Source organism: Leptonychotes weddellii, chromosome 1, assembly GCF_054177405.1.
Source record: "Leptonychotes weddellii isolate Sample4059 chromosome 1, ASM5417740v2, whole genome shotgun sequence".
Lineage (NCBI taxonomy): Eukaryota > Metazoa > Chordata > Mammalia > Carnivora > Phocidae > Leptonychotes > Leptonychotes weddellii.
The window spans coordinates 10,674,432-10,700,551 of record NC_138369.1 but is presented as its reverse complement, the minus strand read 5'-3'; the positions used below and the strand labels follow the sequence as shown (position 1 = coordinate 10,700,551).

Here is a 26,120-nt window from a genome sequence, read left to right as displayed (position 1 = left end):
CAGACAGGGCTCCGTGCCTGGTCAAGGTTGGACACTCAGGAGGCTGAACCTGCTAGGGATGCCAGGCCAGGGTCTGCCACACTCAGCGCCTCGGTTTCCCCTCCTGCAATCCAGAAGGATGCCGTGGCCTCCTGACCCCGGATGCACAGGAAACCAGCCGGGGGGATGGGGGGGGTGGGGTGGGGCAGCTACCAGCAGACATGCTCTGATTTCTCAGAAAGCTCAGGAAGTCAGAAGCTCCAGGCTCAGGGTGAGGAGGTTGGGTGGAGACTCTGGCAGACACCCCACACCGTCTCAGGCAAATGTGGGACAGCAGAGTCCGCCCCCTTGACCCCTACTTACTGTCAAAGTAGCTGGTGTCGTCCTCAGCTTCAAGCTGTGGCACAAACTCAGCTTTGTGTCGCAGAAGCCCGGCCCAGTCCAGTGTCCAGAAGAAGGGGTGCTGCTTTACCTCGTGGGTGCCACCTACGGACATGCCCAGCTCAGCCCTGCAGCCCCCCGTCCCCACTGTCCCCTGGGTCAACTAGGAGCCCAAACTTGGCCAACACAGAACCATAAAGATGGCGAGGGGAGCAGCTGCTGTTTCAGCGTCTGAGGAGGGATGGAGCCGGGGCTAGAACCCAGGCCCTGCTCTTGCCTCTGCTGGATTCTGAGATCCCACCACCCGGAGAAACCCCAGAGCCCTAGGAGGGCTTCCTTCCCAGGCCTTTTCCATGCATTTCTACTCCATGGAGTAGACTGACTGCGTGAAGGTATCCTGTTCCCCAGCCTGAGCCCTTGTGGTCCTCTCCAGTGGCTAGGCTTCATCATGAACGTGACCTGTAGTGGCTGGGTAATGGGGTGCTGCAAGAGTCTCAGTCCCTTAACCATTAATTAGGTGGCTAAGGAAATCGGAACAGTGGGATCCACTGGGCTGGGCCTTTGAGGACCTGAGGACACAGCCCATGATGACCTTGCAGGCTCCCATACTCAGCCTCAGTGCCCCTTGTCTGCATCAGACCCAGCTACCTGTTAGCTCCTGGTGGAATCCTATGTATCCTTCAAAACCCCAGCCCCAAGCCTCCCTCCTCTATGTAGTCTCTCGAGTTATTGCTTCCCCAGTCCCCATCCCACCCCCCTGCCCGCCCCCCCCATCACATACCAGTGCCCAGACGGTCCAGTGGGCTCTGTCGGAGCAGCCTGGTGATGAGGTCTTGGGCATCAGCTGGGAGGGCCTCATCCCCTTCTGGCCACATGATCTCATCTAAAACGAGGAGAGGGGGAAAAAAATTAAATTAAATTAAATTAATAAAATGAAATAAAATAGGAGAGGGAGTGAGAGGGTGAGGATAGCCCTTCATAGCACCTCCGACCACCTCCCCTCACTCACTGCACACCAAGCCATCGGCCTCCTCTGTTCCTTCAACACGCCAGGCTCAGTCCCACCTACAGCCTTTGCTCCGGCTATACCCCTCCACCAGGGCCATACCCCTCTTCTACTTCTGTGGCCCCCTCTTCTACTTCTGTGGCTCCCTCTTGCTCCTTCAGGCTTTGCTCACACTGTCACCTCAGCGAGGCCTCCGTGACCCCCTATTTAAGGCAGCCCCCACCACATCTGGTACCCCATCCTCTCCCCTCTTCCTGCTTTTTTTCCTTGGCATTTTTTTGTATCTGATGTCTGGTAATTTGCTTATTGATCTCCCTCACTGTCTGTCTTGCCCTTGGCCACGTCCCCAGTGTCCGGTTGGGGCTAGGCACCCTGTAGGGGGGCTGCTGCCCAGAGCCCCAGTGGGGCCAAGACTTGAACCGCGGCCATGGTGGGGGAAACGCACCACTGACCACCTGGCCAAAGAGTTCCTCGGGGGTATCTCCGAAGAAAGGCACACAGCCCACCAGGAATTCATAGAGGACAACACCCATGGCCCACCAGTCCACCGGCTTCCCGTAGCCCTGGCGGAAGATCACCTCGGGCGCGATGTACTCAGGCGTCCCGCACACCTGGGTCAGGCAGAATGGGGAAAAGGAGGATGGCCTCCAACTCCAGAGAGGCCACAGGAGAGATGGAGAGGTCAAGGCCAGGCTGGGCACAGGGGTGGAGAGCATTATGGGGGAGGGGGAACAGTTTATCTTCTCCTTTGTGCTGCAAAATCTCCCCATGTCCTGAGGGTCAGGATCCAGACAGAGGGAGGTGGTCCCACACCCACGGCCCCCTGCCCACCCGCACACCTGCTTGTCCACGAACTCCCGGGTGTCCTTCTCGATGTGGCCCTCGTAGAGGTTGGTGGCCATGCTCATGAGCCCAATCTTGGACAGGCCAAAGTCGGTCAGCTTGATGTGGCCAAGTGAGGTGATGAGTAGGCTGTGGGCGGGTGGGTGGTGCACTCAGGGCCGGGGGCCCGAGGTGCCTGGCCGCTCATGCCACCCCAGAACTTGGTGCCACCCCAGGTGGGCTGAGGTCCAGCCAGGGCAGCTTCACTCCCCGGAGGGGGTCTGAAAGAGCTTCCTGAACACAGGCACATTATCACAAGAACCAGTAGGTCTTGGGTGGTATTTCAAATCTGGCAAACATCTTGGTGCACCTACTGGATGCGTCCGCTGTCGCTGCTGAGCACCAACTGTATACTCCACTGTTCAAATACAAATTTCCTGAGAATCACTCCGTCTCCCAACTGTGCGTTAAAACGTCTGAACACCTACTGGGTGGATCTAAAATACATGTTTGTACATGTGTCCATTCTTTTTAACAAACTAAACGCTTTGCAAGCACTTATTGTTTACATTCCCTGTTGAACAATGAACATACTTTGAGCATCTGCTATATACAGAAATCTTTCGGGCACCTGAGTGGCTCAGTCGGTTAAGCGACTGCCTTCGGCTCAGGTCATGATCCTGGAGTCCCGGGATCGAGTCCCGCATCGGGCTCCCTGCTCGGCGAGGAGCCTGCTTCTTCCTCTGACCCTCCCCCCTCTCATGTACTCTCTCTCATTCTCGCTCTCTCAAATAAATAAATAAAATCTTAAAAAAAAAAAAAAAAAAAGAAATCTTTCTGTGCACCTCATGAGGAGACCCACTTTTAAAAACTTGGACACCTACCATGTACCCTGCTTTTCAAGTTTTCCCATCAGCTTAAGTACATACACGTTTTGCTAGGTGATAGAACCACATGGACCATCTTTATAAAGTCACATTTTTTTTTTAAGGTTTTATTTATTTGACAGAGAGAGACACACTGAGAGAGGGAACACAAGCAGGGGGAGTGGGAGAGGGAGAAGCAGGCTTCCCGCGGAGTAGGGAGCCCGATGCGGGGCTCAATCCCAGGACGCTGGGATCATGACCTGAGCCGAAGGCAGACGCTTAACGACTGAGCCACCCAGGTGCCCCATAAAGTCACATTTTTATGTACCTCCTGGTACACGGGCTGCTTCATTTCTAGAGAACTCACTGTGTATATCCAAGCTGTTTGATAAACCCTTTATTTGGCACATCCTGTATACCTCGACTCTATAAAAAAAATAATTCTGTGCACTTACTATGTGCAGCCACTATTTTTAAAAATAAGAGACGTTTCTTGAGCAACTACTGCGTACATCAACTGAGGAAAACCATTTTGGTGTAGCCCCCAGGTGCAGTTAAAACCAAGGGCTTGGGGTGCCTGGGTGGCTCAGTCGGTTAAGCAGTCTGCCTTCGGCTCAGGTCATGGTCCCAGGGTCCTGGGATCGAGCCCCGCCTCAGGCTCCCTGCTCGGCGGGAAGCCTGATTTTCCCTCTGCTGCTCCCCCTGCTTGTGTTCCCTGTCTCACTGTGTCTCACTGTCAAATAAATAAATAAAATCTTTAAAAAAAACAAAATAAAAATAAAATAAAATTTAAAAAAATATCAAAAACCAAGGGCTTAGGCAGCCCTGGGGCCATCGACTGTTAAGACAACCAATACTTCTGGAGTTCCTATGGGCACATGCCTGTCTAAAAAACATTCACCTCTTGAATACCAACTATATGAGCTATTTAAGAAAAATGTTTTCCTTCTTAGAAATGAAATGCTATGCCGGGGATATGCTTCAAATTACCCATCCTGGGGGGAGGGGGGAGCTGGAAGTGGGAGCAAGCAGGACTGGGCGAGTGTTGGAAGCTGCAGGATCAGGATGGATGTGGGGAGTAGACGGCGGGGGCACTGGACCCTTCTGTTCTGGGCTGAACTGTGTATCCCCAAATTCCCATGTGGAAGTCCTCACCCCCAGGAACTACAAATATGACCTAATTTCTTTTTTTTAAAGATTTTATTTATTTATTTGAGAGAGAGAATGAGATAGAGAGCATGAGAGGGGGGAGGGTCAGAGAGAGAAGCAGACTCCCTGCTGATCAGGGAGCCCGACGTGGGACTCGATCCCGGGACTCCAGGATCATGACCTGAGCCGAAGGCAGTCGCTTAACCAACTGAGCCACCCAGGCGCCCTGACCTAATTTGGAGGGACGATGGTCATGTGACTAGTTAAATGAGGACGTCCTAGAACATAGTGGTCCCTCATTCAATAGGACTGGTGTCCTTATGAAAAGGGGACATGTGGACACAGACATGCAGAGGGAGGACACCACGTGAAGGCCGGAATGATGCTGCCACGAGCCACAAAATCACCAGAAGCTGGGGGAGAGACCTGGAAGAGATCCTTCCCTGGCACCTCCAGAGGCAGCCCTGCTGATACCTTGATCTTGGACTTCTGGCCTCCAGGACTGTGAGAGTACACTTCTGTGGCTTCAGCTGCCTAGTCCGTGCTACTTTGCTCTGATGGCCCTAGCAAATGAATGCACCTCCTCTTGACTTCGGGATGTATTTGAAATCTTCCAAAGTGAAAAAAAATTTTTTTTTTTCTCGAGCACCTGTTATGTGAGCCCACGTCCCTGAGCCCTCTGGGGCTGGACACTTGCCTGAGCCTTTTTGCAGATGAGGGTCCCGAGCCTGGGAGGGGCGGGTCCTGCTTTGGGGTTTAACCTGACACACTCGGGAGACCCCACCCCACTCTAGGATGATCCACAGAGTTCTGCTGGGCACAGGGCATCCTTAGAGTGTTGAACACAGAGGTCCAGGTATACAACAGGTGCCAAATACACACTTTATCTTCCGAGTTGCTGGCAAACTACGAGATGCCCTCGAAACAGGCAGGGCTCTTAACGCTTCTGTTCACACCTCCACGGAGCAAGTATCTTCATCTGAGAAAGGGACAGTAGGTGCTCAATGCTGCTCTCAAAACAAAAACTTTAATACAAAGGCAGCTGAAGTGTTCTGCGCCTGGCACACAGCCATCGCCTAATAACTGTTCCTCTAATCACCTTATACAAAGCTGGTGCCCCATGAATTTACGCACCAGATTTAAAAAAATGTGCTTTATAAATCCGAAGGGGTCATCATTGTGAGAGGAGTTAGTCACACTGCCATCTGGGTTCCTGAAAACGAGCACATGTCTAGGTATACAGCAGCTGCCAAATACACATCTGCTTTGTTTTCTAAGCTACTCACAAACTGCAAGATGCCTGAAAACACGCAGGCTCTTGACATTTCTGTTCACACCTCCACGAGGCCAGAACCCGAGAAACTCGAGGTTCTTGCCTGGTATCCACAGGGCATGTGATATAAGAACAGCCCCTGGGGGCACCTGGGTGGCTCAGTTATTAAGCGTCTGCCTTCGGCTCAGGTCATGACCCCAGGGTCCTGGGATCGAGCCCCACATCAGGCTCCCTGCTCGGCAGGAAGCCTGCTTCTCCCTCTCCCACTCCCCCTGCTTGTGTTACCTCTCTTGCTGTCTCTCTCTCTGTCAAATAAATAAATAAAATCTTTAAAAAAAAAAAAAAAAAAAGAACAGCCCCTGGCTCTATGAATAGCAGGTGCTCAATTAATGCAGGCAAGAATGCCTTGCAAATTATGTGGGGGTTACAAAGCATGAAGGATGATTCACACATGTGTCTTACAGTCACCCATAGAGGACCCGGCATGCAGCAGGTGCTTCTTAGGTGCTAGAGTAAAATAAACCTCCTGAGGCTCTCAATAAACACGTTCTCTTCCTTTCTTGCCTGCACGAACATACAACAGGTGCTCAAGACATGCACGGTCCCTTCCTTCACATGTAAGGTCTTGCATAGGGCATATCCCTGCTCCCAGTATATAGATGGTGCCTCCTAAGTGCACGTTCTCTCCCCTTGGAGCAGCAGCTCTGTGAGTGCACAGTCCCTTCCCCTGTGTATTTTGTGCATCCTAAAGGGCACATTCTCTTTGCCTGGCAGCCCCTCCATAAATGTACTATCCTTCCCTTGCATACAACAGGTGCCTATTAAGTACCTGATCTCCTCTGTACACACCAGGTGCCCAACATTGCCACTGTTCTGTGTCTTCCTGTCACCAGGGGCCAGCAGAATCCAGACAGGCGGGGCTCTGCGAAGCCCCACACCCCAATCAGAGGCGCTGCTCCCCCCTTCTCCCGCCCCAAGGCCCCAGGCTGCTCACTTGTCAGGCTTGAGGTCACGGTGCACAATGCCATAGTTGTGTAAGTATTCGAGTGCCAGCACCGTCTCGGCGAAGTACATGCGGGCCATGTCCACGGGCAGTGGGCCCATGTTCTTCAGGAGCGTGGCACAGTCACCGCCTGTGGGGGGCGCAGATGCATTCACAGAGGCCCTGGGCTCTATAGCCTCGCCCTGGGGCTTCCAGGACCACTCCAACCTCCTGCAAAACCTCCCCAGTCTGTACTGAACCAAGGTGGGGAACCAAGTGGGGCAGGAGGGAGGGTAGATCTCAACTCCTGATTCTCCCCCTGGAAGGACAGCAGCTCCGTAAGGGCACAGTCCCTTACCCTGTACACAGCTGGTGCCTCCTAAGTGCTCGTTCCCTCTCCTTGCATAGAAGCACCTCAATCAACACACACCGCTGCACTCACCTGAAGGGCCTGCTCATTCTTAAACGGCAAACTTGCTCCCACAACTCCTCTTCCTGGCCCCCAACCATCCTGGCCCTTCCAACCCCCACCTCCCTCCCTTCCCTGCTCTTACTTCTGGCCTTCAGGCCTCTGCTCACTAGTACCCCCTGCCAAAGGTGTCCATCCTTACCCTATCCCCCAGGGTCCTATTCTCACACTCCTCTTTAGCTCCCTCAGCCCCAACCCCGCAGGATGGGCCCCTACACCACAGACTGAGGGTCCCCCAAGGCAGGCCGGGACCCCTTGGAGGACAGAGCAGACCCCAGCTTGGTCAAAGGATGGACTATCTTTTGGGTAGAGGGTGAGCTCCCCGTCACCGTAGGCATACAAGCCCTCGAGACCGCACCTTCCACATACTCCATGACCATACACAAGTGGCGCCGGGTCTCGAAGGAGCAGAACATGCTGACCACAAATGGGTTCTCGGCAAAGGTGAGGATGTCACGCTCCACAAAGACCTGCTGGATCTGGTTGCGAAGAATCAGGTTCTGCTTGTTGATCTTCTTGATGGCAAAGCGCTGCCGTGTGTCTCGGTGCCGCACCAGGTAGACAGCCCTGGGGGAGCCGGGGTCACTGAGGCCGGACACTGAGGCCCCCGCAGGCAGTGGGGCCTGGCCTGGGCCCAGAACCCAACCAGCCAGGCCTTTGCCCTTGCTGTGCCCTACATCCGGGACACCCTTTCTCCTTCCCCAGCCCCTCTCCGAAAGCAGCCCCCCTATGGGTCTAAGCTGCCCCTCCCTGGTGTCACATCGAGAAGCCAAAGATGGCCCCTAGGTTACTTCTTCACAGTAGATGAAGACCCTTTAGCTCAAAAGCCCCCCGGCACCAGGCTCAAATTGCTTTATGTAGAGGTGAAATGAGCAGATTTTGAACCATTTAGAGCTTGCCAAGTTTATCTAGTAAAACTGCCTCGAACTGACTAGCTATCTGTAAGATAAACCCTGGGGGCTATGAAGACCCCAAGCCGCTACTGCCTTTCGGAGCTGTCTGACCCAGACTCCTGGCCACGCTGCTGAGTGACATCACCTAGACGCATAAGCCCCCTCTCTAGTCCCCCCGCTGGATAGTCTTATGCTGTGCAGGACTCCCCCTCCCACCCCACCTCCACGCAAATCCATCAAAGTGGCACTAAGATAATGCTCACTGCATGCCCCTGCTGCCGCACGGCCATCTTTTTCCTTGCGTGGTCCCGAAATACCTACAACTCCCTGTACCTGGGGCAGGTAACGGCCTAGACCATGGATGAGGCTGTCTGAGGCCCTGGCCTGGCCGTACCGCATCTCTACTTCCCTCGTCAGGCCTCAGCTTCCTATCTCCACACTCAGGGGCCACCTGGACCTCAGTCATCCCCATGGGCATCTGAGAAATGGGTCTATGGGGGACCCGAGGACTTACCCATAGGCCCCGTTGCTAATGAGTTTGATGGTCTCGAAGTCGTTCTCACATGGCTTCCTCCGTGATGGGCCGATGAGGGCACGGCTCTAGGGGGCAAGAAGGGATCAGGGTCCTGCCCCACCTCAGAGTAGGCCAGGCTCTCCCTTCCCTCGAGTCCCAACCACTGGGCCTTGCGTCTGATGCTACTTCCTCCTTCCAAATTTCTCCAGCTCAGCTTCTGAGTTCCTGAGCTTTGGCTCAAGCCATGTTTTCCTTCCAGAAAACTCCTATACATCCTCCAAAACTCCCCTTTCCGGTGCCCCCTCCAGTCTGCAACCACCATGGCAGGGTAGTCTCACTTGCCTTTACCTTCTCCCTAAAGTCTGGCATTAATAAGCACCTAGTATATGCAAAACCTCAACAAACCCAGCCCCTCCCATGGCCTCCTGGTCTACCTTGAAAAGAACAAGACAGGTGGGAGCATCAAAGCTCTGTGACTTACCTCCGGGGACTCAGGCGCTGGAGGCTGTCCTTCCTCTTCCAGGTGACTCAGAGGCACCATCTCTGTAAGACAAGGGAGGAGCCTCAAATGGGGCCTCCATGCCCTGCCCCTCGATCCCCCAGAGATTTCCCACGGCTTCCAAGGCTCATCCTGGGCTGGGGACATGGTGCCTCCCTGACCAGCTCCCATGATACCATCATTGAGCCCCTACGATGTCCAGGTCTTGGCCAAACCCAGGAGACCAGACTAAGCAACGGCTGAGGAACCTTCTAGAAGGACCAGTGGGAAGCCCAGCCTCTGAATGGCACAGCTGTCATCCTGGCTCCAAGCCTTGGGCTGTGACATGGGCCCTCTGGGTTTTGGCTCCTAATATCCTCCTCAGCTTAGGGTGTGGCCCAGAGGGAGCCCCCCCCCGCCCCCCGCAATTTTCTGGCCCTAGGGCTTGGCAGAGGGGTGGTCCCGAGTGAGTGGTTGATGAACATGAACCATGATGATGGCAATAAAGACAGAGTCTCACAGTCACGGGACAGGGCTGGGATGGGACAGTGGAGTCTCACGGGCGAAGGAGGCCTGGGTTTGAATGCAGCCCCTTTCACTCCGTGGGTTCCCCCAGGGGGGCACTGGATAGATGATCTGCCCCATAGTCTCGGCTGCCAACTGCCTGGCCACTTTCTGTCTCCTCTGACCCTGGGGCCACCCACGGCGCCACCTGCGTTATCTCCACTGGACAGCCGAATATAGCCATGGCCACACAGCAAATCTCTAAGTGGTCTGGCCTTGGGCCCACGGAGGTCTGAACCCCTGTTCAACCTCATCTACCCAGAGCCTCAGTCTTTCCAGCTTTAAATGGGGACAATGGCAGCTCGGTCCCAGGGTTAACACAGCAATGACGCTGGGCAGACACTGGCCCCAGCGCAAAGCCCTGCCAACCCCATCGCCTCCTCCCGGCTTCCCTCCTTCCTTGGCTCTAGCCACACCCCTCCTCCCGCTGTTCTGCCCACGCACCAGGCATGGTTCCACCTCAGGGCCTTTGCGTTCACCCTTCCCCCTGCCCGGTTCACTGCCTCTCTTCCCCAGATCTGTACCTGGTCACCTCTCCATCCGCCAGCACTCAGCTTACACATCGACCTTTCACCAGAGCCGCCTGTGACCACACCTGGACCAGGCCAGGTCGATGCTCCCCTAGTACCACGTCTCAGTTCTCCTGCCTCAGCTGTCTGAGGGGAGTTCTTGACCAGCCTGGTCCAGCCCACGGGTCACCCTGTCTGACTCCGAGTCTACCTCCTGGGCCACAGTCAGATGACATCGGGAAAGTATTTCATGAGATAATAGCAAAGCTATTGCTCATGGTAGCTCCCTGGTCCATCTTAACTCGGCATCGGAGGCCCCAGCAGGTCGGAGGGTCTGGCGTGTGGCTGCCTGCCGCAGGAACCCCAGCGCACCTTCCCACAGTGCGCCCTGCAGGTGGCCGAGGGCAGGGCCCCAGAGAGACGAAGGACAGTATGGCAGCTGTGAAGTCAACGGGCTTGGGTTCGAATCACAGCTCTGCCCCAGCCTCTCCTTGGGTTTTCTCTTTCCACTCCCCTGTCAGCTCACCCTCGAGGGGGTCCTTAGCCAGGCCCAGCTGCCCGATGATGTACTGAGGCAGGTCCGTCTTGATGCCCTGGCCCTCTCGGGCCTGGCCCTCGGCAGCCTCCAGCAGGTGATAAAACTCCTCAGGGTCAAACTCCTGGGGGTGCAGAGAGGCTGGTCAGCCGGGGCTCAGTCTCACCTCCAGGCCTTGGCACATGCTGTTCCCTCTGTCCGGAGCAGCCCGAGGGGCGGCTCCAGCTCTCCCCTCCGAGTCTCAGCGCCTGACCCTTCCCTGGGGAAAGAAGCCCAGCCCAGCCTGGAGGTGCCCTGTGTGCCTCTCAAACCTCTACCCCAGGGGCACTGTCTCCTGTACCTTGGCAGGACCGTCACCCGGCCGTGTGCGGAGACTCACCAGGCACTCAAGGAGCCTCGCTGGCCTCGAGATGATGATGAGCAGCTTCCGGACAAGCTGGACGATGAAGCCGACCTCCTCACTGTCCGAGCGCTCGTGGGCCTGGGGGCAGGTGGGTGCTAGTGTCACTTGCAGGTCCTGGGCCCTGGCCTGCCCGGGGACCCCTACACCTCCCCCCCTCCCACGCACATCTTGCAGCAGCCTCTCCAGCTTCTCCTGCATCTCCAGGAAGTAACGGGAGGTGACGAGCGCCTCTCCAGACTTGGCCAGGCAGTCGCGGGCCAGCTCGATGATCTGGTGGTGGATGAAGCCCAGGACGCCATCGGCCAGTGCCAGCCGGGCACCGGGCGCAAAGGCAGCCAGGAACTCCTGCAGACGGCCTTCCATCTGTGCCGTAGCCTGGGCAGGGTGGACGGGGCAACCTGGTCATTGGAGGGGGCGGGGGAGCAACACACAGATGGGGGCAAGAGACACAGCTGCAGGGAAAGATGTGGCGATGGGGTCAGAGAACTGGGGGGAGGGGAGAAGCAATATGCCTAGGTTGGGGGGGCGGTGGTTTGAGACAGAGAGATAGGGACAGACAGAAATGGGACAGAGGGGGATATAGAGCCAAGAAGACAGAATGCCACGGAGGGACAACAACATGGAGGGGAGTTAGGGCTGGTCCAGCCATCGGCACTGCCCACCTTGGGGAACCTCTCCCGGTACACATGATTCATCATGACGATTTCATTGTCGAAGGTCCCTGTTGTGCGTCCTGGGCTGCGGGGGGGGTGGACGACACACGGTCAGCTTGTGACATGGAACCAGAGACCCAGTCCAGGGGAGGGTCAAGGATCAGAGGCCAGGCTTGGACAGGGTCAGGGGCAGACATAGAGGAAGAGCCACAATGTGGGCCCCAAAGCCAGCCCAGGGAGGGGCTGGGGTCAGAGGTCAAGACCCACCTGAGGCTGCGGGAACGGGGGCGAAGGTGGGGTGAGCGGTTGCCGCCCTCCTCGTCCGCCACGCTCTCTGAGCTGCGGAAATGCTTGGACAGGAAGCATAGTTCATCCGGCGTCGGTTGGAAAGGAAGCTGGTGGAGGCGCTCCCGGGAGGATGAGCTCGACTGGCAGGAGGGGGTATCAGGGCCACGAGTTCACAGTCAGCGCCAAAGCCAGAACCCCAGCATTACCCGTCGAGGCCTAGGCTGCCTGCTGGTCACTGGATGGTAATACGCTCCTGCCTGGCTCCTATGCATCCCTCAAAACCCTAGCTCTGATGCCCCCTCCTCCAGCAAGCCTCCCTGCCTGCACCCTAGGCAACCCCAAGACTCCCTCTGGCCAGGCACTAACCCCATGGGACAAGGATGTCTGTGTCCTCCAGACTGGGGGCTCCTTGGGACTGAAGCTGGGTCTTTTCAGGGACCCATACATTGCCCAGAATGGGGCACAAAGGGGGCAGCCAGGATGTTGGCTGACTGGACAACGATCCAACACCTTGATAAAAACCAAAGACGTGTCCCGTCCCACCTCGCACCCGCCTGTCTGCTGGCCAAGGTGGGACTGTGGGTACCGAGACGGTGGAGCTGGGCGTGTTGGTTCCATAGCCAGAAGATGGGAGGGATGCAAGGGACCATCTTCTGCCGTCAGCCCTAGAGAGGAGAACCAGAATAGTTGGAAGGAAGGCATGGCCCCCATGGTTTGTGGGGACTAAAGACAGATACCATGGCTGGCAGATTCTGGCCCTGTTGGAGGAAGAATCTTCTGAAAAGGCTGAGAACAGAGATTCAAGGTGAACAAGTCCGCTATGTGTTTTCTCCTCATCCTTCAGACATCTCCTCTGGGAAGTCCTCCCTGACCCAACTGCCAATGCATACCCCATCAAACTCCGACTTCTCTGAGTTGCAGCTGCTGGGATACATGCTGATCACCCCCACCAGATTGAGGACTCCCCAAAGGCCAGAGTCCAGCTTCCCCTTCCTCGGCCCCCAGCATAGGGTATGGCACATGGTAAGTACTGAATAAATGTTACGGAGTGAATGAGTGACATTTAAGCGCCCGATACACAACAGGTCCTTCACTAGCTGTTATTAAGTGAATTCATGACTTTTAGTGAGTTAATAGCTTTTAGACTGGAAGGCGTGCCCTCCGCCTCCCCAAGGGCTCCCTGAAATTACCTGTCCACGCGCGGGATGTGGCTGCAGAAGGCCGTGCATGTTTGCCAGGGGCAGAAGCCAGAGGGAGAGACCACCGCGGGGCAGGGGATAGGGGAGGTGAAAACGTGAGTGAGGAGGCAGGCCCAGCCACCAAGCACATGCCCCTGCCTGTCCCCTCACCAGCTGTGCTAACACCATCCCTCAAAGCCAGTGACCACTCACCTTCGGGCAAAGGGGAAGTTCACAGCAGACGCGGCTGAGAAGTTCCGAGGACTATCCAGGGGGCTGTTGCCTGCTGGGGAGGAGGCGGGGGACACTGAGTCAGAGGGGGTAAAGACAGGACGCCGCCCCTGCATGCTTGTTCCCGCACTCACCTGTGGGGACGGAGAGCGGAGACAGGGGCCGGGAAAGGGTCGGTGAGGGCGTTCCTACCACGAGGCTTTTGCGGTTCCCACTGCGGCAGCTATCGGGAGAGGCGGGGACGGAGTCAGGCGCTGGCCCAGGCCTCCGGGCTCAGAGGACCACGTGCCCAGGCCAGAGCACACATATGGCCACACATACGGCTTTGGGGCAGGACGAGAAGCTAGGTGTGACCACTGCCACTCTGGCCCCAGCTGGATGCCCACGTGGCCCCAAGCTCAGCCTTTGAGGCCTGGGATAGCCACTTTTGACAAATATTACCTATTATTAAGATTACGGTGGTTATTATTGGTGGTGGCATCAAGCACTTCCGGCCTCCTGATGGACCCTGCCCATGTCCAGGAGCTCCTGGCTCGCCTTCTCATGCTTCTGTGTTCATGATCCCACCCCCACACCTTTGCCTATGCCGTGCCCACTGCCAGGAGCACTGACAAATAAGGCAAAGGGTGGAGGAGACCCTGGAGCCCACTGGGAATTGAGGCAGGTCCCCACTCCATCCCATGCAACCCTTCCCAGGCCCATGGCCCCAAATGTCTTGGCAACCCTCCTCCGCCGGATCCCCCCAAAATGCCAACATGACCCTTAAAAACCCTCAAGTCAGCATCTTGCAGCTAGGTCCCATCCTACTTAACTTTTGCCCACGCATTTCCCTCCCTCCACCCCAGTTCCCTTCTTCCAGACCGCCCCCCCAACCCAGGCCACCCCCACCCTGGCCCAGCCTCTCCCACCTGTGCCCCAGCCCCAACCCCCCCACCCTGGCAGAGGGAAATTGAGAGCAACCCCGTCTTCCCTCCCTCCCTGGTGCGGTCGCCCAGCAACAGCTCTGCCTGCTCTCGACAAGAGCATCAGCCCACATACTCTGAGCCGCCAACGCAGCTCAGTGGCTCAGGGAGGAAGAGATGAAACCTCAGGGCCTCACAGGGCCAGGAATGGTGTCCCAGGCAGAAGGCACAGTGCAGGCTAAGGCACGGGACAGCATGGTCAGCAACCGACCGAGGCAACAAGACATCCAGCCTGTCCACAGCTCCAGGTGCAGCTGCCCTTCTGAGCCTCAGTTTCCACATCTGTATACCTTGCAAGGTGCCGGGAAGATTTGATGAACTACATACACAGTGTTCAGCTTTGGGCCCAGCACTGGGTAGACTGCAGTGGGCATGTACAGTGTTGTCTCTCTCCCCACAACTCCTGCAGGGCCTAGGACGCACAGCGGGAGGGCAGGCAATGCCTCCCCAGTGAAGTCAGTCACCATTTGCCCATCCCAACAGCCCCGGAGGTGGGAGAGACCACCTGCACCCATTTCCCAGCCTAGGAAACAGGCCACAGATGTCAACAGCCGCAGGGAACTGTCCTGTTCGTCTGATGTGCAGAAGCAAAAGTGAAACCCACAGGTTCCTGCAAAACTTCCTGCCAACAACCCCCCGCCCCCCATATAGCTGCCAGTCCCACATCCTCTCCCAGCTCTCATCTGGGTCCTCAGCCCCACGCTGCACCATTTGTCACAGCAGCAGCCTTGGGGAAATACTTGGCCCACCTCCCTCTTGTGCTCAGGTGGGGCCTTCTTGAAAACACAGCCATATCTGAGGTCTCAGAGGGGAACATGGGCGTCATTTGTTCACTTGCGAGCGTCGGTCAAGTGTCCACTATTTGCTCAGCCCTCCCTGGAGAAGGCCCACGACCCTGAGAAGCTGCCTGGCCATTCAATAAACACCCATGTGGGACAACACAGAGTGAGAATATGGCAGGAAACACTGGCCTGAGGCCAGCTGCCCCCACCTGATCCCTGAGGTGCCCCTAAGACCTCTGTAACTCCACAGGACCCGGGAGAAGAGTCTAAGCCCTGAACCTAGTATTTGGGGTGCTTTAGCAGCTGCTGTCCCTGCCCGGCCTTTGCCTGTGCTCCCCTCTACGAATGCCCCAAAGAGAACAGAGAGGTTAAGAAACTGCCTGAGGTCACACAGCCAGGCAGTGGCTGAGCTGGAATTTGGACCCAAGTCCTGTAAAGTCCACAGCCCTTACTTGGCCTTTGCTTTTCAGAAAGGGAAAGAGAGACTCCAAGACAGGCCAGGCTTTGCTGTGGTTAAACCCAGTATTTTTCCCGATTTACCCACTCCTGCCACGCCACCTGCACGCCAGCCTCGTGCAGCAAATATCTGCTTCTGAAACAATATTTCCGCTGACGGGGCCCCGGGGACAGACTAGCTTCAGTTTTTCCAAGAAGATCCTCCCCAGGTCTGCCCAGGCCTAGAGACCCGGGTTCGAATTCTGACTCGGTCCCAACTCCTTGCTTCCTGTGTCACCACCCTAGCTGCGACCCTGGCAGGCAGACATCCAACTCCGGGTAACAGGGCGAAAGGAGGGTGTCTGGGCCCCTAGCGAATACCTTGATCCCAAAGCGTCCACCCTCTTCCCCCTACCGCCACACACAGCGGCCCTCGCCACGCCGCCGGGGTATACTTCTGGCAACTCGTGTTTGCTTGGCCGGCCGCCGCGCCTTTGCCCGCACGGTGCCCCCTACCTCTTAGAGCGCTGCAGCAGCGCGCCCTTGGCAAGGCGGCTCCGGTGGCCCGGCGCAGCCACCGCCGTCCAGTAGCTGGGGTCGGACATGCTGCTTCTCTTTGTGCCGCCGCCGCCGCCCGAGACCCAGGAGGCGCGGGGGCGCAGCCGGCGGCGGCGGGGCGCGAACCTCCGCGGCCGGATTGGCCCCGGGAGCCCCGCGGAGCGGGGCAGAGGGTGCGCGCCGCGGGGCTGGGGGTAGGGGGCGAGGAGGAAGCGCGCGCCCCAGAGCGCGGCCGGGAACCCCGCCCAGGCGAGCGCGGGGGCGGGGCCTTTCGGGGGCGGGGCCCTTCGGGGCGGGGCGAGCGACGCGGAAGCGAGGCTGGCGGACCCGCGTGCTGCCTAGTGGGCTGGGCGTTGCCAGGGCCGCGGGCGGAGGGGCGGGGCGTTGCCAGGGCTGCTAGCAGCGGGGGCGGGGCGTTGGCGCCTCGTAGGTTAGGCCGTGGAACTTGGCCCCTTTCCCTGGAAATGTAAATCTCTTCACGTCCCCTTTTCCCTCTCTCCCCCCCGCGCTAACCCATTCTGAGTGGGGCACTTGAGAACTATCCAACGGCCTGGCCTGGCTCATGCTACCGCGCCCACGCTGGCTCCACTCCTCGGAACGTCCTTCCTGCCTGGCAAAATCCAGGGTCCCCTCTCCCAGGGAGCCTTTTCTTGTGTCTGGCTCTGTCTTCCCAAGGGTCCCAGCATCTCCCAGCACTAGACTGCCAGAAAGAGCATGTTTAGCAAACTGAGTCAGAGCATCTGACATGCTCTGCCTGTCTGTGTGATGGAAAGGCCATCAGCCTGGCTACAGTCAGGACTCCGCGGACACCTAATTTAACTTCTCACGCCTGTCTTCTCAATTGTAAGATGGGAGGGGAACCGGGTTGCAAGGTGGCACCCACAGTGCCTGATACATGTTCGATAAATGTTAGTGTCAGGCTAACTTCCAGGCCTCTGCTTCTCCATCTAGAGATGTCCCTTCATGAAAATGGAATCAAATCAGAGGCACCGAAAGTGTTGGGAGTACAGTACCTGCTCACCATAGAAATAGGACTGCCTCACACAGTAGGCAGTGAATTAATGCTTCTTCCTCTCATCCATTGGCCTCAAAACAAGTCCAGAATCTACCCACTTTTCTCCACAGCTTCACCCTGGTCCAGGCCTCAGTGTCCCCCCCCCCTCCCCCGGACCCTGTCACAACGTCCCAGACGTCCCAGAAGGCAGGGATAGTGTCACCCTAATGGTGGCCCCTTCCCAGGCCACATGACACTTCGGGAACCAACCCAAGAGGCCTGACGCTGAAGCCCAGATCCCACATCTGAGAAGAGAAGGCATAGAGAGGTGCTCCTGCCTGGTGTGTAACCCTAACTCTCCCCAACCCTCTTGCCACAAGTTTGCTTCTCGGATCTCTCAAGAGACTCCCCACCCTATCTTCATGGCCAGTGTCACTCTCAGGTATCTCCTGGGTGTGTCCCCCAGAATGCTCTCCATCTCCAGGTCCCCCAGGCCTGGGTCTCAAACACCCATATCTGGTCATTCACTCACTCAACATTTATTGAGTACCTACTGTGTGCCTGACCTTGTGCTAAACCCTGAGGACCCTGTCCTCAGAGGCCCCAAGTCTGGTTGAAGAGGCAGAGAGGAAACTGGACACAACGAAATGATCGAGGTAATTTCGAACCCTGAAGTCAAGGAAGGAAAGGAAAGAGGCAACAATGGCAAAGGATGACCTTAGCCCGGAGGCCTCTCTGAGGAAATGACGCTATAGCCAGCCGAGACATTGAGAAGGAAGAGGAGCCAGCCATGGAAACAGTGTTCCAGGCAGAGGGCACAGCTTGCGCAAAGGCCCTGAGACAGGACTGAGGGGAAGATGCCAGCAGGGCTTACCATGTAAGCCTTGTGCATTGCAAGAGGAGTGCAGTTGTACAGTGGAAGCAATGGGGAGCCGTGGAGGATGTGTGAGCAGGGGAGGAGTGTGATCTGAACTGTTTGTCAGCTCCCCCACCTCCATGTCTGCCATGGGGAACAGGAGCTATCAGGGGCAGGAGTACAGATGGCAGGAAGCTAGTGAGACGTTGTGACAGGGTCCGGGGGAGGGGGGGGGGACACTGAGGCCTGGACCAGGGTGAAGCTGTGGAGAAAAGTGGGTAGATTCTGGACTTGTTTTGAGGCCAATGGATGGGCCCTGCCGAGGGGCCAGATGTGGAAGGGAGGAGGGAAGCGGTCACTTCTGACCCTTAGGTATTCCATCTGAGCCACAGGCCAGGGACAGGGCCTCCTGCGTGCAGGGAATGCAAGATCCCACAGGTCTGGGGACCCAAGGAGGGACAGAGTCATGGTCTCGTGTCACCCTATGCTGACATGCTGTGCCCACGAACCCTCCCCACCATGTGTGCCAGGGACACACTGCTGCGCAGTCAGGAAAGGAACTACCCCGCTCAATCCCAGCTGTGGCCACACCCCGCACCGCCTACATGCCCCGCATTACGCCCACTGCTCTGGCATCCCCAGCAGCCACTTCTCCCACGCCCATCTGGCCTCGGTTTCCTCCTCTGCAGAACAGGGCTGCAGCTGACAGTCCAGAGTGCCCGTGGCCACGGCAAAGGCCTCCCATGAAAGGCTGAGCCACTGATCTCTGGCACCAGCCCACTGCCCACCACATCCTGTCTCTCCCCGGCTCACACACCCTCCATGGCTCCTCACCGCTTTTACAGCAAAACCACACTTCTGGGTGAATCCCTCTCCGAGGGCTCAGATCCTAACCCTGTCTGCGACTCAGGATCTGCCCCCCTCTGCTGGTGCTAATGACTGTGTAAATGGCAAAGCCACAGTGAGCATACAGAACCCTACCCCCAACCCTTTCTTGGTCTGACCACCCCAGCCCTTCCCACCTGCCCATGTACTGTCCGCACCCCTCCCAGCCCCATCTGCTGTATGGTTTTTAGTACCCTGGAGAGAAAAATGCAAATTCTTCCTCTCTTTGGCATTCAAGGCCTTAGAGGGAACAGTCTTCTGACAATGCCTTTTGTTGTGACCTTGTCAGAGAGGGCCAAACTCGTGGCCTTCCTCAGTTACCTCCCACCCACCACCCCCACCCCCACCCCCACCACCGGCAGAGCCCTCCTACCTACTTCCCATCTGTCCATGCCACAAGCATTAACTGAGCATCTGCTGTATACCAAGCTACCAAGCCCTGCCCTAGGATAGAGGACAGATCCAGGTCTGGTCCTCAAGGGGCTCCCAAGCCTCTGGGTGAGAAAAACAACCCAATAATCACACAAGAAAACATGGAAATCACTTCCATGATGCAGTGTCCATGAGGGAAATGGACAGGCGTAATGGATGTAATTGGGGCTTGGGAGACCCTGAATGGGGGGCTGTGGTTTGGAAAAGCTTCCTATCTGGGGGCTTGATAGAGACTTGACAAATGAAGAAAGGAGGAAAAGGAGGAAATGGAGCTCTGGGCTGAGGGGCAGCACGTGCAAAGGCCCTGAGATTGGACCAGCTTGTGTTCTGGCAGCCCAGGAAGTCTCATGGCTAGAGGAGCGTGAGCCAGATGGGGAGATAGACAGGGAGGAGGTAGGGGGGTCACAGGGGCCAGACTCACGGGGCCTCAGAGGCTGAGGGAACAAATGTAGGCTTATTCCTAGGGTGCTTGGGGCAGGGGAGGCAGGGACCCATTTCCTTGGCTGGCCCAAAGTGATGTGGTTCTGCTGCCCTCTGGTGGTGGGTGAGGAGGCTTTTCTGCTCAGAGCCCCAAACACTCTGCCTCCATTTGCTCCTGGTTAAAACTGGCTCAGCTGTTCACAACAGTTCCCTCCCCTCATCCGGTAACTCTCGGGAGGGTAGAGGCCAAGGAGGTGGTAGGGGCCAAGGAGTCAGTGTCAGATTTGGCCTGATACTCTCTCCCAGGGTGCCCCTGGACAACATACTCTTAAGTCCTGAGTTTCCTCCTCTCCTAAATAGGGGGTAGAGCAGCCCCTTCCTCCCACTGGACACCCCGACCTGGTCCAGCCCCCACCATCTCCTACCCAGATATTGTCCTAGCCACTTCCCTGACTCTGCCACCTCCATTACTGTCACCTGCCCCCAGCAGACCTTTCTTTCCCCAAAGCAGCCACAGAGGCTTTAAAAATCTTGGTCCTGGGGCACCTGGGTGGCTCAGTTGGTTAATGCCTGCCTTTGGCTTGGGTCGTGGTCCCGGGGTCCTGGGGTCGAGCCCCCCAACGGGCTCCCTGCTCGGCGGGGAGTCTGCTTCTCCCTCTCCTCCCCACTCATGCTCTCTGTCACTATTTCTGTCTCTCTCTCTCAAATAAATAAAATCTTTAAAAAAAAAAAATCTTGGGGGCGGCTGGGTGGCTTAGTCATTAAGCGTCTGCCTTCCGCTCAGGTCATGATCCCAGAGTCTTGGGATCGAGCCCCGCATCAGGGTCCCTGCTCAGCGGAGAGTCTGCTTCTCCCTCTCCAGCTCCCCCTGCTTGTGCTCTGTCAAATAAATAAATAAAATCTTAAAATAATATAAAATAAAACACCACCTCCCCCAAGAGGTCACCATCTGAATGTATCCTATTTGTCCACTCACTTCTTTATTGCCCACCTCCTGAGAGCTGACTGAGAGCCCCTTGAAGGAGGGGCTATGGTCCGTCTTGTTCACAGCTATGCCCTTAGCACCTGGCTTGCAGTAGGCGCCCACTTAATGAAGGTAACTATCTGTTACCCAGCACCCAGTGTGGGCTCCAAATTGTTCTCTCTTCTCCCCATTAAAGGTCTGTGGAAAGAATCTAAGCAGCTCATTCATACTAAGGTATAAATGATTAATGGGCCCTGGAATTCTAGACATCACTGACTCACACCTCTGTCGCCTCCCTGAACTTTTCCCAAGCCGTGCAAAGAGCCCGTGATAATCCCGATAGTCCCTCCTGTACGGGGGGTGAGACCCTGTGATGGGCCAGGCACGGAGGGCGGCTCAAACCCTCAGTAGACGCTGGTAGCCATGCTGGCCCTGATACTTAGTCCCCAGATGTACTGAACCAGGAGAACTGGTGTCTCCTCTCTGAGCCTCGGTTTCCCCAGCTGAGAAATGGGGTCAGGAAGGGCACCTCCCTCCCGGGGTTGTGGAGGAAACAGAAGGTATCTGGTACAGACCTGGCACCCAGTCAGGCTGGCTCTTCCTCCCTACAGCACTTTGCCCGGTTCAGTGCATCGGGCTGTCATGGTGAACTGTCAGCCCTGGTGTGTGTGTGTGTGTGTGTACATTCAGAGGGAGGAGCTTTCCAACCAGCTGAGCTGGGTGTGGGAAAGGCCCCTGAGGTCCTAGCTGATTCAGTAGGGAGGGCCCAGAGCAGCCTGGGAACCCAGCACCTGTCTCAGGGATGTCCTTGGGCAACATCCCAAGTTCTGGCCTCACCTTGGCCACCTGTCGGATGGAGGACCTGTTGGCTAGGGCTGAAAATGGAATTTCCCTTTCAAGGTCCTAGTGTGCACAGCAGTTTCATTTTATGGAGGGGTAAACTGAGGCCCAGGGAGGTGATGTCACCAACTCACAGTACCTTGGTGAGGAGGCTGGGTCTAGGCGGCTTCCAAGGCTCTGGGGTGCCAGGGCAATGTCCAAGCCCCGCCTCCATGTGCTGTCACTTACCTCCAGGGGTGCAGGCCCAACGAGGGGCTGCAGGGGCTGCAGGGGCTGCTGGGGCTCAGCAAAGATGGGCTCTGGCTGCTCGGAGACAGACTGCAAAGAAAGAGGCCAGGGACGGTGAACCTGGTGGTGGCCCCTGCGTGTGGCCAAATCCGGACAGGGACCAGGACTTAGGTTCCCTTAGGGAGAAGGGGCCCCAAGGCCAGGAATTCTGGGTCTCTCACAGGCCGAGAGGGCGGGGCCTGACTGATGACCCCGGAGGGCACCCCGGAGGGCTCCCCGGAGGCGGCGGTGCGACTCTGGGCGACTTAAACAGAGACGCGGGGTAAGGGTGGTTGTCTGTCTGCTTCTCTCCCCCCACCCTATTTCCCCCCTTCTCCGACAAGGACTCACTCGAGGGTCAGCGCCGGGATGTGCAGCTTGTCCCTGCGAGACTTCATGCCGAGGCCGGGGCTGCGTCTATGCGGCCGGGTGCCAAAACCCCCCTTGTGGCCCCCGAACCCCGATCGTGGTGCGATCGGACAGACCCACAGACGCGGACGTGGGGACAGCACGCCTGGCGGGCGCGACCGACGCGGCGCTGAGGCTGGGCCGCTGGGGGCGCGGGGGGCGGGCTCTCTCCTCCTCGGGGCGGGGCTCGGAGCCCCGCATCTGCGCGCAGGCCCAGCCCAGCAGGAAAAGTCGGGTTGCGCGAGGCTGGAGTCGCGGGTGCCACCCCCTCCCGGAGAGCGATGCCAAGGCTGCCGGGTCTCGAGCCCCCGGGCTGCCCGGCCGGAGAGGAAGGGCGGTCACTGTCTCCCAGATTGGCAATATTGCTCCATCGCCTGGCCCCGCCCCTTCCCGGCGGCGGCCGGGTCTCTGCCCTCGCCCCGCCCCCGGGGAGGGGTCTCTCGCACCCGGGATCTGAGCGCGTCCTGCCCCTGTTCTCCCACCCCTAGCAGCTCAGCGCAGCGTTCGGGGCCCCTCGCGGCGGTCTCAGCATCCCGGCGCACACCAGAGGCCGGGTCCACGCCTCCAGGTCTTTGCTTCACCGGGTTCCCTCTGTCAGGAGCGTCGTCCGCCTCACCCACATCCGAGTTCAGTCCCACGGGCCCCTTTTTCGCGGAGCCATCCCTAAACAACGACCCATGGCTCCCCGAGTCCCACCCTCCCTTTTGCCCAGCGCAGGTCCCAAGAGTCCGGGGTTGTTTGTGTCTGGCTATGGCCCCCTTGACACCCCACTTGGACCCAGTCAGGAACACGGCAGGTAGCAGAGAGTAGACAACCCTCAGGGAGTCTCTGTCCTCGTCCTGCCCCGTAGCCCAGGACTTTGCCCTCCATGGTTCTGACTTTTTCATGTCCACCACCCGGCCCCCAGCCTGGGCAAAGGCCAGGGACAGTGCCCGCCTTCTGGTCAATGTCGGAGCCCTGCCCCTACTGGGCCCCTCAGGCTCCTCCCCACCAGCTGCACTCTCCCCAGTCCAACGAGAACAGATGGTCTGGGCTTGGGGGCCAGTCTGACCCCATCCCCACCATCAGATTTCAAACTCTCATCCAACCCCCAGGACCTCCCCCTTCTCCTCTCCCTCTACCTCCCCTGTGCTCTCTTCATTCCAGCTACCCCTGTCTCCATGGTGTTCTTCCAATGCCAAGCTGGTTTGCACCCCAGGACCTTTGCCCATGCTCTTCCCTCTAGCTGGAAGGCCGTTCCCCTCGGATTTTCCCCCTTGCCTCTGCCTCCTTTTCCAGATCTAGGCTCAAATGTCACCTCCTCCAAGAGGCCCCACATCTTCAGGGCTAAAGCTGCCCCCTAGCCCCTCTGTCTGTCTCTGTTTAATTTCTCCCCTGCATAATATCACTTCACCATCACTCTTCCCAAGAGAGTGTGAGCTCATGGACAGGGTCCAGCATTGGACCCCGTCTCTGGGTCCCCTGTGCCTGGAACAGGGCCCGGCACACGGTAGGCACTCAAAAAAAGTTTGTTAAGTGGGTGATTTCACTGCGGGGCAAAAGAATTCCCACCCCTCAGGCCAACACAGCCCCCAAAGAGGGGGTGTCCACACTCACACACCTCTAGACTACCAGCACAAGGCAAACCCCTCCCTGTCCTGGGCTTTGATTTCCCATCGGTAAACCAGCAAAGGCACTGACCAAAATATTCCGTGAGCTTTTGGGATCCGAAAATGCCAACCTACAGACAAACGCTAATGAGACCCTGAAGGATACACTTTTATACCTGTGTTCCCCAAGAGTGAGCGCCCCATCATGGGAGGCATGCAAGCTGGTTCCAGGATACTTGGCTGGAATTCTATAGTTTGGGCTCTAGATGCGAGACAGTTTTCTCTTTTCCAGGCTGGATGCCCTTGAGTCAGTGGTACAACCCTACTGCACTTCTGTTTCCTCAATTGCAAACTGGCAATGGGCTTCCCAGCTTGTGAGAGCCAAGTGAAGCACTTCTGAAGCATTTTGTAAACACTGGGAAAGGATCAAGGTGAGAAGCTTTGTTATAATTATTAAATAAATTCACAGTTTGGAGGCTGCTGCTGAAAAATCTGTGCCCAGGACCACAGGGCCCGGCCCAGCCCACTGGCCTTAGATGAACTCACCCACGTCCCCGGCGTGGCAGGCTCAGCTCCTTCTGCAATGAGAGGAAACAGGGGTCATTCCCGAGGAGACAAGCCCTTCACATCCCTGGCCCTCCATTCACCTCACCCCCGCCCCCCGCCGCCGCCCCGTTGGCCCCTTGATCACCCAGCTCCAGACAATGCCTCCTTTCTGCTGCCCCACACATTGGGCTCTGCCCTGCCTCAGAGCCTTTGCACCAGCTGTGTGTTCTGCCAGGACTGCCTTCCCTCCCCTCTGGTGCTAGTTAATTGCACATCATCCGTCAGCTCAGGCATCCCTTCCTCCTGGAAGCCCTCCCAGACCCCCAGTCACCTCCCTGCCCAGCTCATACCCTACTTGCACTAAAAAGAGCTTCATTATTTTAAATAACAAATTAGTTACATTTATAAGGAAGTATGTCAATAGTGGCTAAATACTAACAATCTGTTGAGGAAAGGAAAATTCTTGACTCATCCTCACCCTGCCCCCTCCCAGACCTGAAAGCCATTCCCCCCGCACCTATGCAGATCTGTGTCCTGGGAGCCAGTGGAGGGTGGGGGCCCTGACCCGTGACTCCCTATTGAAGATCCTTTTAGAGCTCAAAAGCTGACTTGCATCAACCCTGGGTGTCCTCACCAGGGCAAAAAGCCCTGCACTTGGGGTCCACGGTGACCCCAGAGTCCATGCTCAAATGTGGCTCACCCAAGAAGGTTTTTAAATTCTCAAAAGGCCGTGTAGCACCAGTTTAGAATCTGGGGATACTCAGACCTGGGTCCAGATCTACTTATTATCTATTCCTTCCTAGCTGTGGGACCTTAAGCAAGTAACTTGTACTACCTGTGCTTTGATTTTCCCATCTGTAATGTGGAGGGGTCCAGGGTAATAATGATCCAGGAGGGGTCCAGGGTAATAATGATCCAGGAGGGGTCCAGGGTAATAATGATCCAGGAGGGGTCCAGGGTAATAATGATCCAGGAGGGGTCCAGGGTAATAACGATCAGTTAGTATTACTGTTGCTGTTGTGTGTTGCTGTGTTATTGTTGAGCTCAGCCAAGGCCTAGGCGGACTATCATAATACCTGATATATTTTACATTTACTGAGTTGCCTACTACAGACCAGGAGCAGGGGCCATTTTACAGGCTGGGAAACTGAGGCTCAGAGGGAAGCCAGCTGCCCATGTCTCTTGGCAGAGAGAAGGTGGGGAATCCAGGTCTCTGGACATCCCTCCTCCCCCCACCCCCCGCCCCAACACACACACACGCCAGGGCGGTCGCGTCGAGGACACAGGACTATTTTTACCTAGGTGGGCTCTGGGCTGCCCACATCCAGAGCGGGGCGTTCACCATGGCAACCACTGACGTCATCGGCCTCCGCAGCCAATTGGAGAGGGCCGGAAGCTGCCCCCCACAGGACGGGGCTGGGAGAGGTTGGCTGGGTCCCCCAGCTGGGGAAGGGGAGGAGGGTCCACAGGATTGGGGTGTCACCCCGAGGCCTGACCCCAGCTACCTTGAGCCCACAAAACAAAACCGAGCTGTTCAAGATGGGAAGAGGTGGACCTGCCATCCTGAGATGTTTCTGTCTGCCTGAATGAATACCTCTGGGGACTGAGAGCTCACTATCATTCAGGGCAAGTGATCATAGTCCCAGGAACTACCGCCACCATTAAGGCCTCCTTCAGCCCCCTCCAGTTGTTTTGGGATCTTATGCCTGCTTACCCCTCTCCTCTAACCTGTGAAAGAGTGAGGAGTTGGAATCTGAGCCCAGGGCTACTTGCTGCACCCCTCCCACCATCCCAACCATTTCCTTCCAAAGCCCGGCAGTCCTGGGTTCCCAGGCAAGTGCCCCCTCATCTGAGCTGTGTGACCCCCGCCAAGCAATCTCACACCTCTGTGCCTCAGTTTCTTCATTTGGAAAGCCTCCTGGTGACACAAGGTCCTGGAAGGAATCCAGTAACAAGCCAAGGGCCTGGCACTGGGGGAGGCTTCGATAAATCAGAGCCAAGACAGTGAA

General features: G+C 57.0%; 1 protein-coding gene across 21 annotated transcripts in view; it reads right to left on the bottom strand.

Annotated features, from left to right (window-relative positions):
- MAST3 (microtubule associated serine/threonine kinase 3) overlaps positions 1–26,120 on the bottom strand; it is a 38,797-nt gene that overhangs the window by 8,693 nt on the left and 3,984 nt on the right. Inside the window, exons 2-20 of one of the 21 annotated variants that reach the window (XM_031017111.2) lie at positions 24,112–24,143; positions 21,530–21,619; positions 13,308–13,396; positions 13,156–13,228; positions 12,955–12,975; positions 12,315–12,429; positions 11,744–11,904; positions 11,486–11,561; positions 10,989–11,198; positions 10,800–10,901; positions 10,412–10,544; positions 8,816–8,877; positions 8,335–8,420; positions 7,286–7,494; positions 6,471–6,609; positions 2,206–2,338; positions 1,812–1,977; positions 1,142–1,243; positions 343–465 (exon numbers count right to left, since the gene is read on the bottom strand). In XM_031017111.2, the coding sequence (XP_030872971.1) occupies positions 343–465; positions 1,142–1,243; positions 1,812–1,977; positions 2,206–2,338; positions 6,471–6,609; positions 7,286–7,494; positions 8,335–8,420; positions 8,816–8,877; positions 10,412–10,544; positions 10,800–10,901; positions 10,989–11,198; positions 11,486–11,561; positions 11,744–11,904; positions 12,315–12,429; positions 12,955–12,975; positions 13,156–13,228; positions 13,308–13,396; positions 21,530–21,619; positions 24,112–24,143 (2,122 nt within the window). Of the gene's footprint in view, positions 1–342; positions 466–1,141; positions 1,244–1,811; positions 1,978–2,205; positions 2,339–6,470; positions 6,610–7,285; positions 7,495–8,334; positions 8,421–8,815; positions 8,878–10,411; positions 10,545–10,799; positions 10,902–10,988; positions 11,199–11,485; positions 11,562–11,743; positions 11,905–12,307; positions 12,430–12,954; positions 12,976–13,155; positions 13,229–13,307; positions 13,397–15,868; positions 16,984–17,092; positions 18,708–21,529; positions 21,620–21,919; positions 22,314–23,741; positions 23,981–24,111; positions 24,144–26,120 lie in introns of those variants that run through there. The other 20 variants (XM_031017116.2, XM_031017112.2, XM_031017117.2 and 17 more) reach the window with 20 other exon arrangements.